Here is a 14,921-nt window from a genome sequence, read left to right on the forward strand (position 1 = left end):
GATTTTGGTCTAAGGTAATCAATCCCTCTAGGATCATAAATTTAGAGTTATAGCCAGATTTCTAGAAAGGGATCTCAGAAGCCATATAATACAAACTTTTGGTTTTACAGATGATAAAATTGAGGAAATAGATGAGAGAAAATTTTTCATTTAGACTCAACGGTAAAAACCATATATAGGAATTTGCTGAAGATTAGTGTCCTGATGGCAAAAACAGAGAACCAATATAATTCAATTAAGTATTTATTTAAATGAATACTATGGGCCAGACACTCTGGTAGATGCTAAGGATGCAAATACAAAAATTAAACAACCACCATTCATTATTTTAATAAGACATATATGTATATGTCTTTGAAAGAAAGTGGAGAAATCAAAGCATCAAAAAAGAAAATTTTTTGGCATTCCAAAATTATTTGCTGTGAATTATTTTTGGGTCATATACTGATTATAACCAATTCTGAATTTTTATCTATTTGTCATGTTACTGGAATAAAATGTGTGCCAACAACAACACTGTAATATTATATTGTATTTTTGAAAATTTCCTGCATCAGCAAAGTTAAATGAATTGTCCAACATCATAAAATGCAGTGTTCAGCAAAGGTAGTTTTTAAACTTAGAAAGCAAGGTGAACTTTAATATTCATGACCTTTTTCTTATTTTGTTTGTGAATTCATGCTTTGCTTTGAAACTGGAAGTGCTAAAAGCTTCCTTCTGGCCTAATATCATTCTTTGTATAATTGATTCTTGTAACTCTGGACAAGTCACTTAATGACTGTTTGCCTCCATTTTCCCAACTGTAAAATGAGGATAACAGTACCTACCTTACAAGGTTATTGTAAAGCATTTAGAAGAGTGCCTAAAACATAGTAGGTTTACCTACTATGTATATACAGAATCATTTCCTTCCCTTCTTCCCTCCTTTCCCATCTAGACCAATACTTTTATAGAGAAAGAAATTGAGGCTCAGTATAATTAAGTAAACTCCCTAGGTCTGAGTTTCCCAGTTTGTAAAATGAGACATCTGTGATCCCATGATCTATCTCCTTGCATTCAAACAGGTGTTGAACAAACATCATAAATTCATTGGTGAACTTTATTGTAGGTAAGGCCTTACTATCCAATGGTATCTAGAAGTATAAAGATATTTTTTAAAATAATTTTTATTTACCAGATATATGCATGGGTAATTTTACAGCATCCACAATTGCCAAGCCTTTTGTTCTAATTTTTCCCTTCCTTCCCCCCCCCCCCCCCAGGATGGCAGGCTGACCAATACATGTTAAACATGTTAAAGTATAAATTAAATACAATATATGTATACATGTCCAAACAGTTGTTTTGCTGTATGTACAAAAAGAATCGGACTTTGAAATAGTGTACAATTAGCCTGTGAAGAAAATAAAAAATGCAGGGGGACAAAAACAGAAGGATTGGGAATTCTATGTAGTGGTTCAGAGGCATCTCCCAGAGTTCTTTCACTGTATGTAGCTGGTTCAGTTCATTACTGTTCCATTGGAACCGATTTGGTTCATCTCATTGTTGGAGAGGGCCACATCCATCAGAATTGATCATCATATAGTATTGTTGTTGAAGTATATAATGATCTCCTGGTCCTGCTCACTTCACTCAGCATCAGTTCATAGAAGTCTCTCCAGGCCTCTCTGAAATCATCCTGCTGGTCATTTCTTACAGAACAATAATATTCCATAACATTCATATACCACAATTCATTCAGCCATTCTCCAATGGATGGGCATCCATTCAGTTTCCAGTTTCTGGCCACTACAAAGAGGGCTGACACAAACATTCTTGCATATACAGGTCCCTTTCCCTTTTTTAAAATCTCTTTGGGATATAAGTGCAGTAGTAGTAATACTGCCGGGTCAAAGGGTAGGCACAGTTTGATAACTTTTTCCACATAGTTCCAAATTGCTCTCCAGAATGGCTGGATGTATTCACAATTCCACCAATAATGTATCAGTGTCCCTGTTTTCCCACATCCCCTCCAACATTGTGCAGATAATTTTTTTTTTTTTTTAAAGAAAGGTTCAATTTTTTGTTTTTAATGCCTGTTAGATTCTTTGGAATTTTCAGGTGGGATTGATCCAATTTCTTGGATGGTTGAATTTCCTAAGTGTAGTTAATTAATGGAGTTAATAAGGTTAACTAACTCTATGAATACTGTATAAATTCCTAATACCCATTCCTGATTATATGCCGTACCCTTCATCCATTCATTCATTAATTAAGTTCTGTAATTTGTTTATAATTAATTTATTAGGAGTCAATCATAGGGTTAGTGTTTGTTGAAAAATAAAATTTGAACTAATTTTCCTTCCTGTAATATCAATCTATCTATCATGACCCAACTGCATAAAATATTCTTTCTCTATCTCTAGGTCTTTCTGTCTCTTATTCTGTGTCTCTCTCTTTATTTTCTTAGAGACAAAAAAAAAAAAAATTAAAAGATTATATAGGCTGTATACATTTATACTAATAAAAGATATAATGCATATTTCTTTTGGTGGTGATTGTGGATGGTGTGTGTGTGTGTGTGTGTGTGTGTGTGTGTGTGTGTGTGTGTATGAACGTTGTAAAAGGAAGATATACATTGTAAGTGGAAGATGTTTTCAGAAGGAATGTACTAGTAAGTGAAGAGAGGAGGGGAACTGAGAAAACCTTTTTATTTGATTACACACATACACACACACATATACACATAAAGTACAATGAATAAACCACAATTGTATGTTTACAAGCTTAGTGTTTACAAAGCTCTTTTCTGGAGGTCCTACAAAATAAATTATATAGTCTCTGCCTGCCCTCTAAGGGTTTATAATTTAAAAAACTTCCTGTTCTTTCCACAAGGAATCATTTCAATTATGTTGCTGAGCCATTAGTTGGACCAACCTACATGTTATAATATTTTGCTCTTTTGTAATGGATCTCTATGTGGTATTTTATGTATTTCCTTGCTTTAAATCAGGGCAAGCAGTTCCAAATAGATGAATCTCTAAAGGAAAACTTTTGAATTACCCAAAATGAAAGAAAAATAGAATCTTCTCATCTTCATATTTTTTTTCTTGAAATTACAATAAAACCTTACCAAATGGTTCATTAATTTGGGATTTTGTGATAATTTGGAAAAAACTAGCCTGAAGTTTACCTTAGCATTATCAATAGAAAAGGTTTGCTTTACAAATTAAGAGTAGAAACAAAATTGCCCCAGGGAATGTTTAAATTACTGTACTTTAGAGAACAGACTGTTTCAAGCTTTCCCCACCACATTAGTAGTTTCCATTTACATAAAAACAATTGATATGTTAATAACAAATCATTCTTATCTATTCTTTAAAGCTGGTCCCCTAAGGATTTTTTCTAGGCCACTTTTGGATAGCTTAGTTCAATGATTATATATACATATTTTAAACCAATTAGCATGTATTTCTTTAATTTTTTTCCTACAATTCATACCCCTCCCCTCCCCCAGTCAAAAGTATTTTGTGAAGGTTGATAATATTTCATTTTTTAAGGTTGACTTTCAGGGAAATGGTAGTGGAATGCTTGTGAATGTGACCATCATCACCAGGAACCTGACATTAACTTATCCTGAGGCATTCAAGTATACTCCTTTTTTAAATCCAGTTATCATGTCCCTGAGCAGAAACAGAAGCAACACAGCAGGTAAGAATAAATGACACTTTAAACATTTCTCTTGATGGAGCCTTGGTTCACAAAAAAGCCAAGAGATGAGTTTTGGATGAATTGTAGCAAAGGCAGAAAAACACAGGAAATAGTAGCTTTTCTAGAAATTAGGAGACCTGGTTTTTCAGCCTAGCTGTCTTTAACTCACTATTTGACTTTGGCAAACATGGAGTCAGTTTTTCTCTCAGTAAAATGAAACTAAGCCCTCACCCTCATGATATCATTGATTCTCTTCAGGAAGAACAATATGAAGCTATTCTCACATATATCCATCTTCTTCAATGGGCACTGCAAGGATAAAATGGGTAGGGATTAGACCTGTGATTTCACTGATACAATTGTTACAAGGATTTCCCTGGTAAGGAAATTCATGCTAAAATTCACTCTACTAGTACAGGTCTGTATCTTCTCATTTTAGAGAGCTGCCTAGTAGACTGAGAGGTACCCAGCATTACAAAGTCAATATGTGATAGAGATGAGACTTGAATCAAGGTCCTTCTGGCTCTGAGGTTGGCTTTCTAGCAATATGCATATTGCTTTTATATTATGAGAATATTGGTGTTAAAAACCATATTACAAAAGTGATGAGATTAGATTCAGGGAAACAAAATGATGAGATTAGGGTTCCTGGTGGTTAGGGATTTAAATGATAAGGTTAGTGGCAGGTTTGGGGTTCAGGGAACCAAATGAAGAGGTTTGGCTTCCCTAAATCCCCTTGGGATTAGGTACAAGGGTAGGGAGTTTTGGGACCCCCCTCTTCTGACAGTACAGAGGTCCTTCATAAAGGAATTTACTAACCCGAAAAGCTGGACTGATAAAAAGAAGTTTAGTATAGGCATTGGGAAGTTAGCTTTTACTATGCATGAATAGAAAGGCTGAATTCCTTAGTGGCAAGGTCCCCACAGGGGAGTAAAGTTTCTAGTAGGAGAGATCCTGATAGGTATAAAGTATTGTTAGGGAAATAGGTGAGGATAAAGAGAGTGGGCAGAGTTTTCCTCCACATGGCATGGCATGGCATGTTAGGTCCTCTGTGAGGAGAGGCTTTAAAATTGGCTCTTTTTAAATAGAAGCCTTAGCTACAAGCCGAGTCCCCTTCCTGATGGGAGCTGGTGGGTAAAGTTTGTGCTGGAATTCAGAAGAAAATCTTCAATTGAATAGGGTTGGAATTTTTCAGCTCAGGACTCAACCAGCCCCACCTAGATAACAGAATGAAACTGTTTGTCCTCATGCAGGGTTTTTACAGTGGCAGGATTCAAGGAGAAAGTCTCCTTGAAGGAGCTTCTCAAGTGCTCTACCTCATGGCTTATTCCCAAAGTCAGAGAGAAAGAGAAAGAGTTTTGGGGCTCCCCTCATCAAAAGAACATCATTATATTATATCATCACAGGATGTAGAAAATTAATGCAAGCATAGAGATCAACAATCCAAGTATTGCATCTTACACACGAAGAAACTGAGGCTCAGAGAAATTGTAACTTGCCTATGATCACACACATAGTAAGCAACTGTGAGAGAAATTCTTCTATAAAGCCTCTGGCTATAAATTATATCAGACATCATTGTTCAGTCATATTTATTTGTGTCCAAATCTTTACTTGTTCAGTCCTTTTAAATGTGTCCAAGTCTTCATGACTCCATTTGGGATTTTCCTGGCAAAGATATCAGAGTGCTTTGCCATTTCCTTCTCCAGCTCATTTTAAAGATGAGGAAGCTGAAGCAAACATGGTTAAGTTAATGGACTCTTAACTCTTGCCCCAGCCCCAATAACCTGATTCTACAAAAGGATCTTTTACCTTGAATATTTGATTACTAGATTCCCACTCTTTCTATCTAGAACAAAATAACTTTTTCCAAGCATATCTTATCTGAGATATATCTAATCACAGGAATGTTTCCTATCTTATGCTTATCTTATCTGAGATTGCCCAATTTTCCAGTCTTTTTTTACTCTCCCAGATTTATATAATCCTTCACCTTATTCTGCTGCATTGCCCTATCTTTGAATGAGGAGACCCTCAGGTATATCACTCTTTATCCCAAGTAAATGCCCAATAAGTTCCATTGCTTGATTTGGAGAATTGGAACTGACTTCTTTCAGAGACTGCATTTCATGCATGGGAATCCCAACATTTTTGGTATACCCCCACCAAAGTGACTTGCCCAGGTAAATAAACAGTTGATAAATATCTGAGATCAGATGTGAATTCATTAAGATGAGTCTTCCTGGCTTTAGGCACAGCACTCTATTGTGCCAACTAGAAGTGACTTAATGGCATTATTGCAAACATTAATTACCATTAAGTTATCCATTTAACAACAATTTATTAAGTGTCTAGTATGGGAAAAGCTCTGCTGATATTAAGTATAGGATCCCTAGACTCATGAAATTTACAATCCAATGTATTTAAGGGACATATAGCACAAACACAAATATACAATACTTTGTAATAAATATTAAATCACTATGCAGTACCTATAATGCAGAATTGAACATAATCTGAACATGAGGACTCCAAAAAATTGTAGAAGATCCAAGGAAGGAAAGATAATTTCCATTTGGAGTGATTCAGGACATTTCATGGAGGTAGTGACTATTGGATAGTCTATGAAGGATGGATAGAATTTTAAAAGGCAGGGATGATGGGGATGGGTATAGTGAAGGTGGAAAGGGAGAAAAGATGGGCACATGGTGAGCAAAGGCATTGAGGTAGGAAATCGGTATGTATTTGTGAGATATAATGAATAGACATGTTTGTGTGGGACATAGTGCATACTGAAGGAAGTTCAGTTATCCCTTCCCAACACAACTTTCCCCATTGATGTTTTGATATATTGTGGGTCAGCATAAAAAAAAGTAAATAGGCATTTTGGGAAAGTTTTGTGGAAGCCTTACACAACATGAAAAGGTCAGCAGATGACAGAAAAATGTTAGAAACTCAGACCAACATATTTTATCTTTTAATATCATAATAATTCAGACTCTATGGTATGAAGGGAGGGCCAAACATTTTTAGGCTGATTTTCCAAATCTCAAAGGTGTTTGTTCCCATAAAGGACAAATTAGGGAAATGACAGATTGTAGAGGCCTTGAATATTAAGAAAAAAAGGAGTTTGTGCATTTGGGGGGAGGTAAAAGAAACCAGGGCAGTGAAAGCTAAGGATATAAATGTGACCAGTTGCCAGATAACAAACCCTGGGCCAATAGAATACCAGATAAACAGAGAGTGTCTCTATATACAAATCGAATATATTATTATGGAAGACCAACCCCTTTCCCTAAAATAACCCAGTTCTCTGGTTCCTTTTCTTTGGTGTCTTTTTCATTTTTTCTCCCCAAGGTATCAAAATGCATAAATAAAAGGAAGGGTTCTTTACCTTTTCGATATTATTCAGGTAGCATAATACAAACTAAGAATCTGCTGCCTCTGGCAACCAAAGTGGGTGGAATTCCTCTGTGGTACAGACTCTTCAGAATGAAGGAAAGAGGGATGAGGAAGTCACTCTTCTATTCAGTCCTAGGCTCACTAACTCTAGTGGGCTTTTAATAAAATTTCCATCCTATAATGAAAAGTATAAATATATTACATCAGTGCCTTAAAGGCATCTAGGAATAAGTTGACAATTGACCAAACGTCTAAAGAATTCATGTGATTAATATACCAAGAGATGTGTTATTTTCAAAGCTTAAAACTTCAACTTGAATTTTCCTGTGGTCTGGATAGGAAAATGTACATTGCAAAATTCACAAAAGGTGATATTTTACAAGATGAATCACTTTTGATTTGATGAACAGGGGAGGGGAAAGGAGAAATGGAGTATTACATGAGGCCAAAAGGAATCCTTCTTTTTTAGTGGAAGATAATGGGAATAAATAACGTGTAGAACACCTAAGAGTAGGTTGTTACTCATACCTGAACTATTAGAGTAGCCTTCTAAATGCCCCCAGGCTTTTCATTTTCCAAACTATTCATCACAGATACCAGATTTTTCTTCTTAAGTACATTTTTAGCCAGTTCTCTGCAATATGATATAGATAGTGGGTTGAATGCAAGAGTTGGAATCAGGAGATGGGTTCAAATCTTACCTCTGGCATTGACTAGATTTGTGACTTCAGATTAATCACTCAACTTCTACTTCATCTATAAAATGAGGATAAATCATACCTATACTACCTTCCTTTTAGGATTTCTGTGAGTAAATGTTTTATAAATCTTTAAGTACCATATAATGAAAATAGCTAAAATATATATGACACTTTAAGTTTCTAAAGTATTTATTATAATTATATTATTACAAGTTATAAACCTATTTTCTCATTTATTATTTATCTTCCTTCTCTTCCTTTTTCTCTCTCTTTCTCTCTTTCTCCATTTGTTTATCTTTATCTCTATCGTCTATGTATTTATGCATATGTCTATTCATCTATGCATCTATTTACCTATTTGTCCATGTCTATCTAGCTAGCTATCTCTCTTTTTGTCTATCTACTGTATCTCCTGTCTGTCTATCTACATTTATCTCTCTCTTTCTTTGTCTGTCTGTCTCTATCCATCTAATTATCTCTACCTGTCTCTAGCTACCTCTATTTATCTGTTTATCCATTTCTTATCTATCTGTCTATCATTACTATTATTTGAATGACTTAGGGTAAGTTGGTAAGTCAGAATTTTCCTGGGACTCAGTTTTTTCATCTTTTTTAAAAAAGGAGGAGGAGTTGAACTATATGATGTCTAGAGTCCTTTCTACTTATTATATATTACATTTCTACTTGAATTACTAGCATCAACAAACTAAATAAATCACATATTTCTTCACTTGATATTCGAGGCCCTGCAAGAATTGGTTTAAACTTATTTTTCTAGTTTCAGCTTCCATTATTCCCCTTACTACATTTGGTAATCATTTCAAACTAGAATTCCAATTTCCTACTTGCCTTTCTCATTACTTCCTTATCATTCTTAGCCCTATTAAAATAGCTTTTCTGTTTTCCTTATAGTCTTACCTCTCTGCACCCTCCCCTATTCACTACATATTTTTCTTTCATAGCCCAGTTTAAATCTGGATAGTATAGATTCAGACCCAACAAATTCAATGGCATTCACATAGCTTTGCATAATCACAAATGAGTACTGGAAGAAATTAGAAAGCTTAGACTATATATATCCCAAATTATGCTTCTTAATATATGGTTCTCATTGCAGGAGATGAGACACTTTTCATTGGAACTACATCTCTAGTGAATTATACAGACTTGGATGTGAAAGTTCATATTCAGGATACTTTTGGCTCAGGTCCTAAAGCAAGAGCCTCAAGGTCTGGAGGTGACACTGCCCCCCTTGCCAACAGGGTGGCACAGCATTTCAGTCACAATTAATGGTGTCAACATCAGCTCAGAGGGGTAAGGTCAAGTGCATATTTGTAAATATTTAACAAGAGACTCTTCCTCTCTCTCCATTTATATGTGTGTGTGTGTGTGTGTGTGTGTGTGTGTGTGTATGAAAGACACACTTTAAAACTTAATTCATGTCACTTTCTTAGATCCAGACAATCAACAACAATGACAAAAATAAAGACCTATTTTTGCAGCCTTTCCCGGTTTCTGAAGTGTAAAAGTTCACAATTCATCTTGGAAAAGCAGTATGGGCCGACTTCCGGACATTCCTGGAAAGTAGAAATTTCCCATTCTAAGTGGTGTGGATATAGCTGAGGAAGTTTGCGTGGCTAACCTGATGCAGGGATGTTGCTGAGAAGGACCTTAGAGATCATTATAGATTTCAGTTTAGAAGGGACTCCTTCCCCTCCAACTCGACTCTTATTTTTCATATTAGAAAGCTGAAACTGGGGCCTACAGTTTAAGTGACTTGTCCTAAGTAATACAGGTGGCAGAGTAGTTTCCAGGGCACTTAACTCCAATTTCATTAATCTTCCCATGTCTATTTCAATTTTCTTTAAAATCTCTTTTTCTATAGAGTTGCTCTTCAAATCCAGTATATTACCAAAGTCCTTTGGACTGAACCTTGTTTGTGGGTCCCCTTTTGGGTAAGTACCTACCATATAATTTTTAATTTTAGGCCAGGTTTTTTTTTTGTTTTTGATTGCTGTTGTTATAGAAAAGGGTTTAAGAAATTTGCTCAAGATCATACAGCTAGTAAGTGTCTGAGGTCTGATCTTCAGGGTTGTTGATCTACCCACTTTTTAGTTTGTTGCCTGTGATGTACATATTCTGTTTCTAGTAGGGACTGTTTTATTCTTTTTCTTTATTCTCCAAGACCTAGTACAGGGTCTGGCATGTAGTAGAAAGGCACTAAGTACTTATTGATTGATTACTTGTAAACGTTCATCAAGTTTATGAGCAAATAAACTCAAGGATTTTTCTAAAAATAAAGCTTTTGAGTTTCTTTTTCTGTAATGAAAAAAAAAAAGTAGAGAAATATAACGTCTAGACTTCTTGAAGGGATATTAGAAAAAGTTCAGGAAGGATTCCATTTAGGCAGAGAAAGCACAGGCAAACCGCAAAAAAGCAAGGATACCCTGGCAACCCTAAATTGTATATTTAGAGCTGGAAGGGATCATATTGAACATCATGTTCCCTCCTTAATGGCTGAGAAACTTGAGGTGCAGCCAAGACAAAGTGACTTGCCTAAAGCTACAGCCAGGAATTGAATCCAAGTCCTAGAAATCCAAATCCAGAATTCCTTCTCCTAGACTACTCTGTGCCTTTAATATCCTTTCAATCTATAGATACATGACTTAGCAGTATAAGGAAGAGGTCGGTAAAATTATACAAATGAACCTGGTTTTGAACTTAATGCTTTTCAACAAGCATATAGGAAGCCATATACCTCTGAAAATTCACTGTACGTTAAAAATAATAGTAATAATAACAGATCACATTTATATAGTGTTAAGTAAGCTTTAAGCACTTTCATATGTTCATGTTATTTGATTCTCACAGCAACTTTGTGAATTAGGTGTTCTTATTAGGTGCTAATTGTTCCAATTTTACCAGTGGGGAAAATGAGGCTCAGAGAGGGTTGGGGACTTGCTTTTTAGGACTATATTCTAGTAAGTGTCTGAGACATAAGTCAAACTCATGTTTTCCTGACTTTCTAGGTCACACAGCAATAGGTTTCTAGGGCAAGATTCAAAATTAGATTTTTCTGATTTGCCCATAGTCACACAATTGTCGAGATAGGATTTGAACTCAGATCTTCTAGACTTCCTTAAGGGCAGCTAGGTGGTACAGTGGATAGAGTACTGGGTCTGAAGTCAGGAAGTCTCATCTTACTGAGTTTAAATCCAGCATCAGAACACTTAAGAGCTGTGTGATTCTGAGCAAATCACTCAACCTTATTTGCTTCAGTTTCCTCATCTATAAAATGAGCTGGAGAAGAAAATGGCAAAACTCCAGTGTCTTTGCCAAGAAAATTCCAAATGGGGTCAACAAAGAGGGGAAACGGCCAAACAACTTCCTGCCTCCATCCTATCCACTGTACCACTATTAGGTACAAAAATCATTTTGATCTACATCTTGTCACTGGACCCAGATGGCTCTGGAGAAGAAAGTGAAGCTGGTGACTTTACACAGTCCTCCCTCATTACAACTCGATTCATTAGCGTGTCATGATATCACCTCGCTGATATTAAGGTCCTCTTCTAGAATGAAGGACAAACAACAAGAATGTGACTTTATTTTGCATAAATTGGGAAATTTTGTTATAAAGCACCTCACTCTAGTGTTGGATCATAAATATTGGAAAGGACCTCAGAGACCATCTAATTGAACACCTCTCATTTATAGATAAGGAAACTGGATATTTAAGTGATCTTCTGAGGTCACACAAGTAGTAAGGATAGGATCTGCATCTAGGACATCTAATTCTAGAGCCAAGGCTCTTTCCTCTATACCATACTGCTTTCTTACACTCAGACTGAAATCTTCCTCATTTATATAGTGATTTATAGTGAATTTTCTTGTTTTAACTTACCCTTGAAATATCATATCTCTTGACCACATTATAATGAGATTTGACTACTCTATGTTTTGGTCTGTGAAGAATGAAGTGCAAGAACATGGCAGAAAGGAGTATTACTTAAGATATATTTTGTATGGTTGTATATACAGGGCTTCTGTTAGGTATTTGTCAGATCAATAAGCTAAGTTATTAAGCATTTATTTAATGCTTACTTTTTGCCAGGTACTATGCTCTACACCTACAAACAAAACAAACAAACAAAAACCCCAAACAAAAAGACAGTTCCTGCTCTCAAGGACGTTAAAACTCTAGGAATACAAATACATCTGATCTAGGGAAAGCCTATGCTAAGTAAGATAAGAATGATAAGAATAAGATTAGATAGATAAGAATGATTTGTAATTCCAATAGCAGTATGGGAGAGGGTGTTTCAAAGGTATATAAAAGTACCTCTTAATTTTCTAAAGTCAGCCTATAAACATTAGCTGATAGAATTGTTTGGAGGCAAGAAACTCTGGGTTCATATTTTACTTCTGGCACTTACCTGCTGTATGTGACTCTGGACATATTTTGAGGCAGACTATTATCTAGACTTAGATGGGTAGCTCAGATGAGTTCATGATTTGTATCAGTGGAAAGAGTTTCTATTCCAGGAGTTCCAATTCCAGGTTTGCCCCCAAGTTCTTTAAATTTGATGTAAATTTTAATGACCTTTTACTATACTTAATAAAATTTTTGCCCTGTTTTTATTATTATAATTGCCTAAAAGGTGGTCTAGATTGCCCATTTCTAAATATCTGTTGTCGCTGACTTGGTTCTCATTATCCATTCCTTTAGGTGGAACTACTCTTACTATCTCTGGAATTGGCTTTAGCAAGGATTCATCTCTAGTTTCAGTATCAGTGGGCAACCAGACCTGCAGCATTGTGAACTCAACTGAAGAGACCATCTGGTGTGAGACTTTATCAGCTCCTCACTTGCCTGGTACAGAGCCTCAAGCTGTCGTGCTTCCAATAGAAGTCTCAATTGGCAATATCTATGCCCCCCATGATCCCTCATTTGACTTGGGAAAGAAGGACTTTACCTTTATATATCACACAGCTTTAACTCCTTTTGTGACTGCCATGCAAGGGCAAATCAGAGGTGATGTCCTGGAGCTACACGTGGAAGGAAATAACATATCTAAATCAATTGTCCTCCTGGGGGACATGAAGTGTGACCTTGAGCTACAATCCTTCAGTTTCAACAAAACTCAGTATTTCTGTTCCTTACCGCTAGCAAATGTGGAAGCTGGGATTTATTCCGTCCAGGTTTTTCAGAAGGATATGGGATTTGCAAATATATCTGCTATACCCCACAGCTTCACAGTGTCCCCCCAGGTTACTGATATCTTTCCCACCCATGGATCAATATGTGGAGGGACATTGCTTACTATAATGGGCTTGGCTTTCAAGTCCAGAATGAATTTAGTGCAGGTTGACCTCTCTGGCCCTCATACTTGTGCCATCTGGAACTGGGATGACCAAATGATCCTCTGCCAGGTCAGCCTTGTGGGGTACCTCCCTAAAGCATCATTTGCCCTGAATGTCACAATCATTGCTAATGGCATACGCAGTGAGTGCCAAGGAAACTGTACATTCTATTTGCAGGAAGAGGCAACTCCCATTATAGACACAATGATGACCAGCGTCAGTGGAACTTTGACTACCATGTGGATTGGTGGTCAAAAGTTAGCCACAGCCACTGATGAGCTGGTGGTTTTGGTTGATGACTATCTTTCTTGTGATATAACCTACTATAATGCAACTCAGGTGGAATGTCAACTGAGTGACTTGGGACCTGGTCTACATCATTTTTCACTTCTTAATAAGAGAAGTGGCTTTGCTTGTCTGCCCACCCTACCTTCCCATTTCAGTGTTGCTCCTCGGGTGCTTGGGTATCACCCTCAGAATTTTGGTGTCAATGGTGGAGGTCTCTTGACCATTGAGGGCACAATGCTGAGGGGGCAGAACACAACTTCAGTCCTGGTAGGACACCAACCCTGCCACACTGTGAATATTATTAGTTCTGTGCTCATCCAGTGTATTGTTCCCCCAGGCAATGGTACAGTTGTCCTGGAAATAGAAGTAGATGATAACTTATATGAGGTGGGGATGATTGGTTACAGTGACACCTTCACCCCAGAATTGCTTTCCATTCTTCAAAGTGATGGTTTGATTGTAACCTTCATGGTAGACCGAACCACCGGTGCTAAAAACATGCAGATCTTTATTGGAGCATCACCATGTGTGGGCATCTTAGGGAACCACACAGTCTTACAATGCTCAGTTTCACAGCTTCCTGCTGGAAAATATCAAGTCAAAGGTCATGACCATCTCAGAGGTTGGGCTTCATCAACACTGGTGTTCACCTCTGAAGTAATCTTTACCTCAATCTACAGTAACTTTGGTAAGTCAATAAAAATGATAAAACTCTCTCTCTCTATGAGTGGATTAAGTAAAATAGTGAAGGTTAAATGATTTCTATGTGTAACTTCCAATGGGTAGAAAATTAACACAATCTGAAAGATGAGAGGAGAGAGAGATGGGAAGATTGAAAAGAGATTGGGTTTGTTATTTCTCCAATTTCTTCCCGAGAGTTCTCTTTGTGATGTTGAATTTATGACTATCTTTGATTGGTTTTTTTATAGAAGGGGCTGTATTTTTAGAGTGCATGCTCTATAAACATGTGATTGTATTTTAATTTCCCAAATTAATCTGATTTAATTTCTTTTTAAAAAAATCTCAAAGTACTGTAATTTACAGGAACTCATTACTTCATTATTTAAATAGACTATAATAACTTGTACCCACTTTTTCTCTCAAGATCATGCAATATGCATGGATATATTATGTATACATTAAATATGATGTTAATTCTCATTATATAATAATTATTACAGTCCCACAATATGGAGGAAGATAAGATTCTACAGGAGGCCAAATTATAGTCCCTATGCTGTTGGATGTACATTATCTTCCATCTCAGTTTAGTTTTTCTAAAATACTCTCTTCATTTCTTTGCCATGCTGATTTTTGGTTCTCTTCTCTGCTTTCTTTTAACAGGATACAAAAGCTTTAAAAAAATAATTGAGAGAATAGAGAATACAGTTGTAACTTAAAAAAAGAAAATTAGAATACCTTAAGGCCTTACCAGAGCTATTTCTTATATACACCCAACTACAGTTGCCAATTCCA

The 14,921-nt window shown here is 36.3% G+C and overlaps 1 protein-coding gene across 1 annotated transcript in view; it reads left to right on the forward strand.

Moving 5' to 3' along the window:
* PKHD1 (PKHD1 ciliary IPT domain containing fibrocystin/polyductin) overlaps nt 1-14,921 on the forward strand; it is a 645,163-nt gene that overhangs the window by 83,752 nt on the left and 546,490 nt on the right. Inside the window, 5 exon segments of the mRNA XM_074264713.1 lie at nt 3,540-3,690; nt 8,911-8,990; nt 8,992-9,107; nt 9,679-9,752; nt 12,523-14,133. Coding sequence (XP_074120814.1) covers nt 3,540-3,690; nt 8,911-8,990; nt 8,992-9,107; nt 9,679-9,752; nt 12,523-14,133 — 2,032 coding nt within the window.

The sequence above is a fragment of the Sminthopsis crassicaudata genome, chromosome 4 (assembly GCF_048593235.1).
Source record: "Sminthopsis crassicaudata isolate SCR6 chromosome 4, ASM4859323v1, whole genome shotgun sequence".
In the NCBI taxonomy this organism is placed as follows: domain Eukaryota; kingdom Metazoa; phylum Chordata; class Mammalia; order Dasyuromorphia; family Dasyuridae; genus Sminthopsis; species Sminthopsis crassicaudata.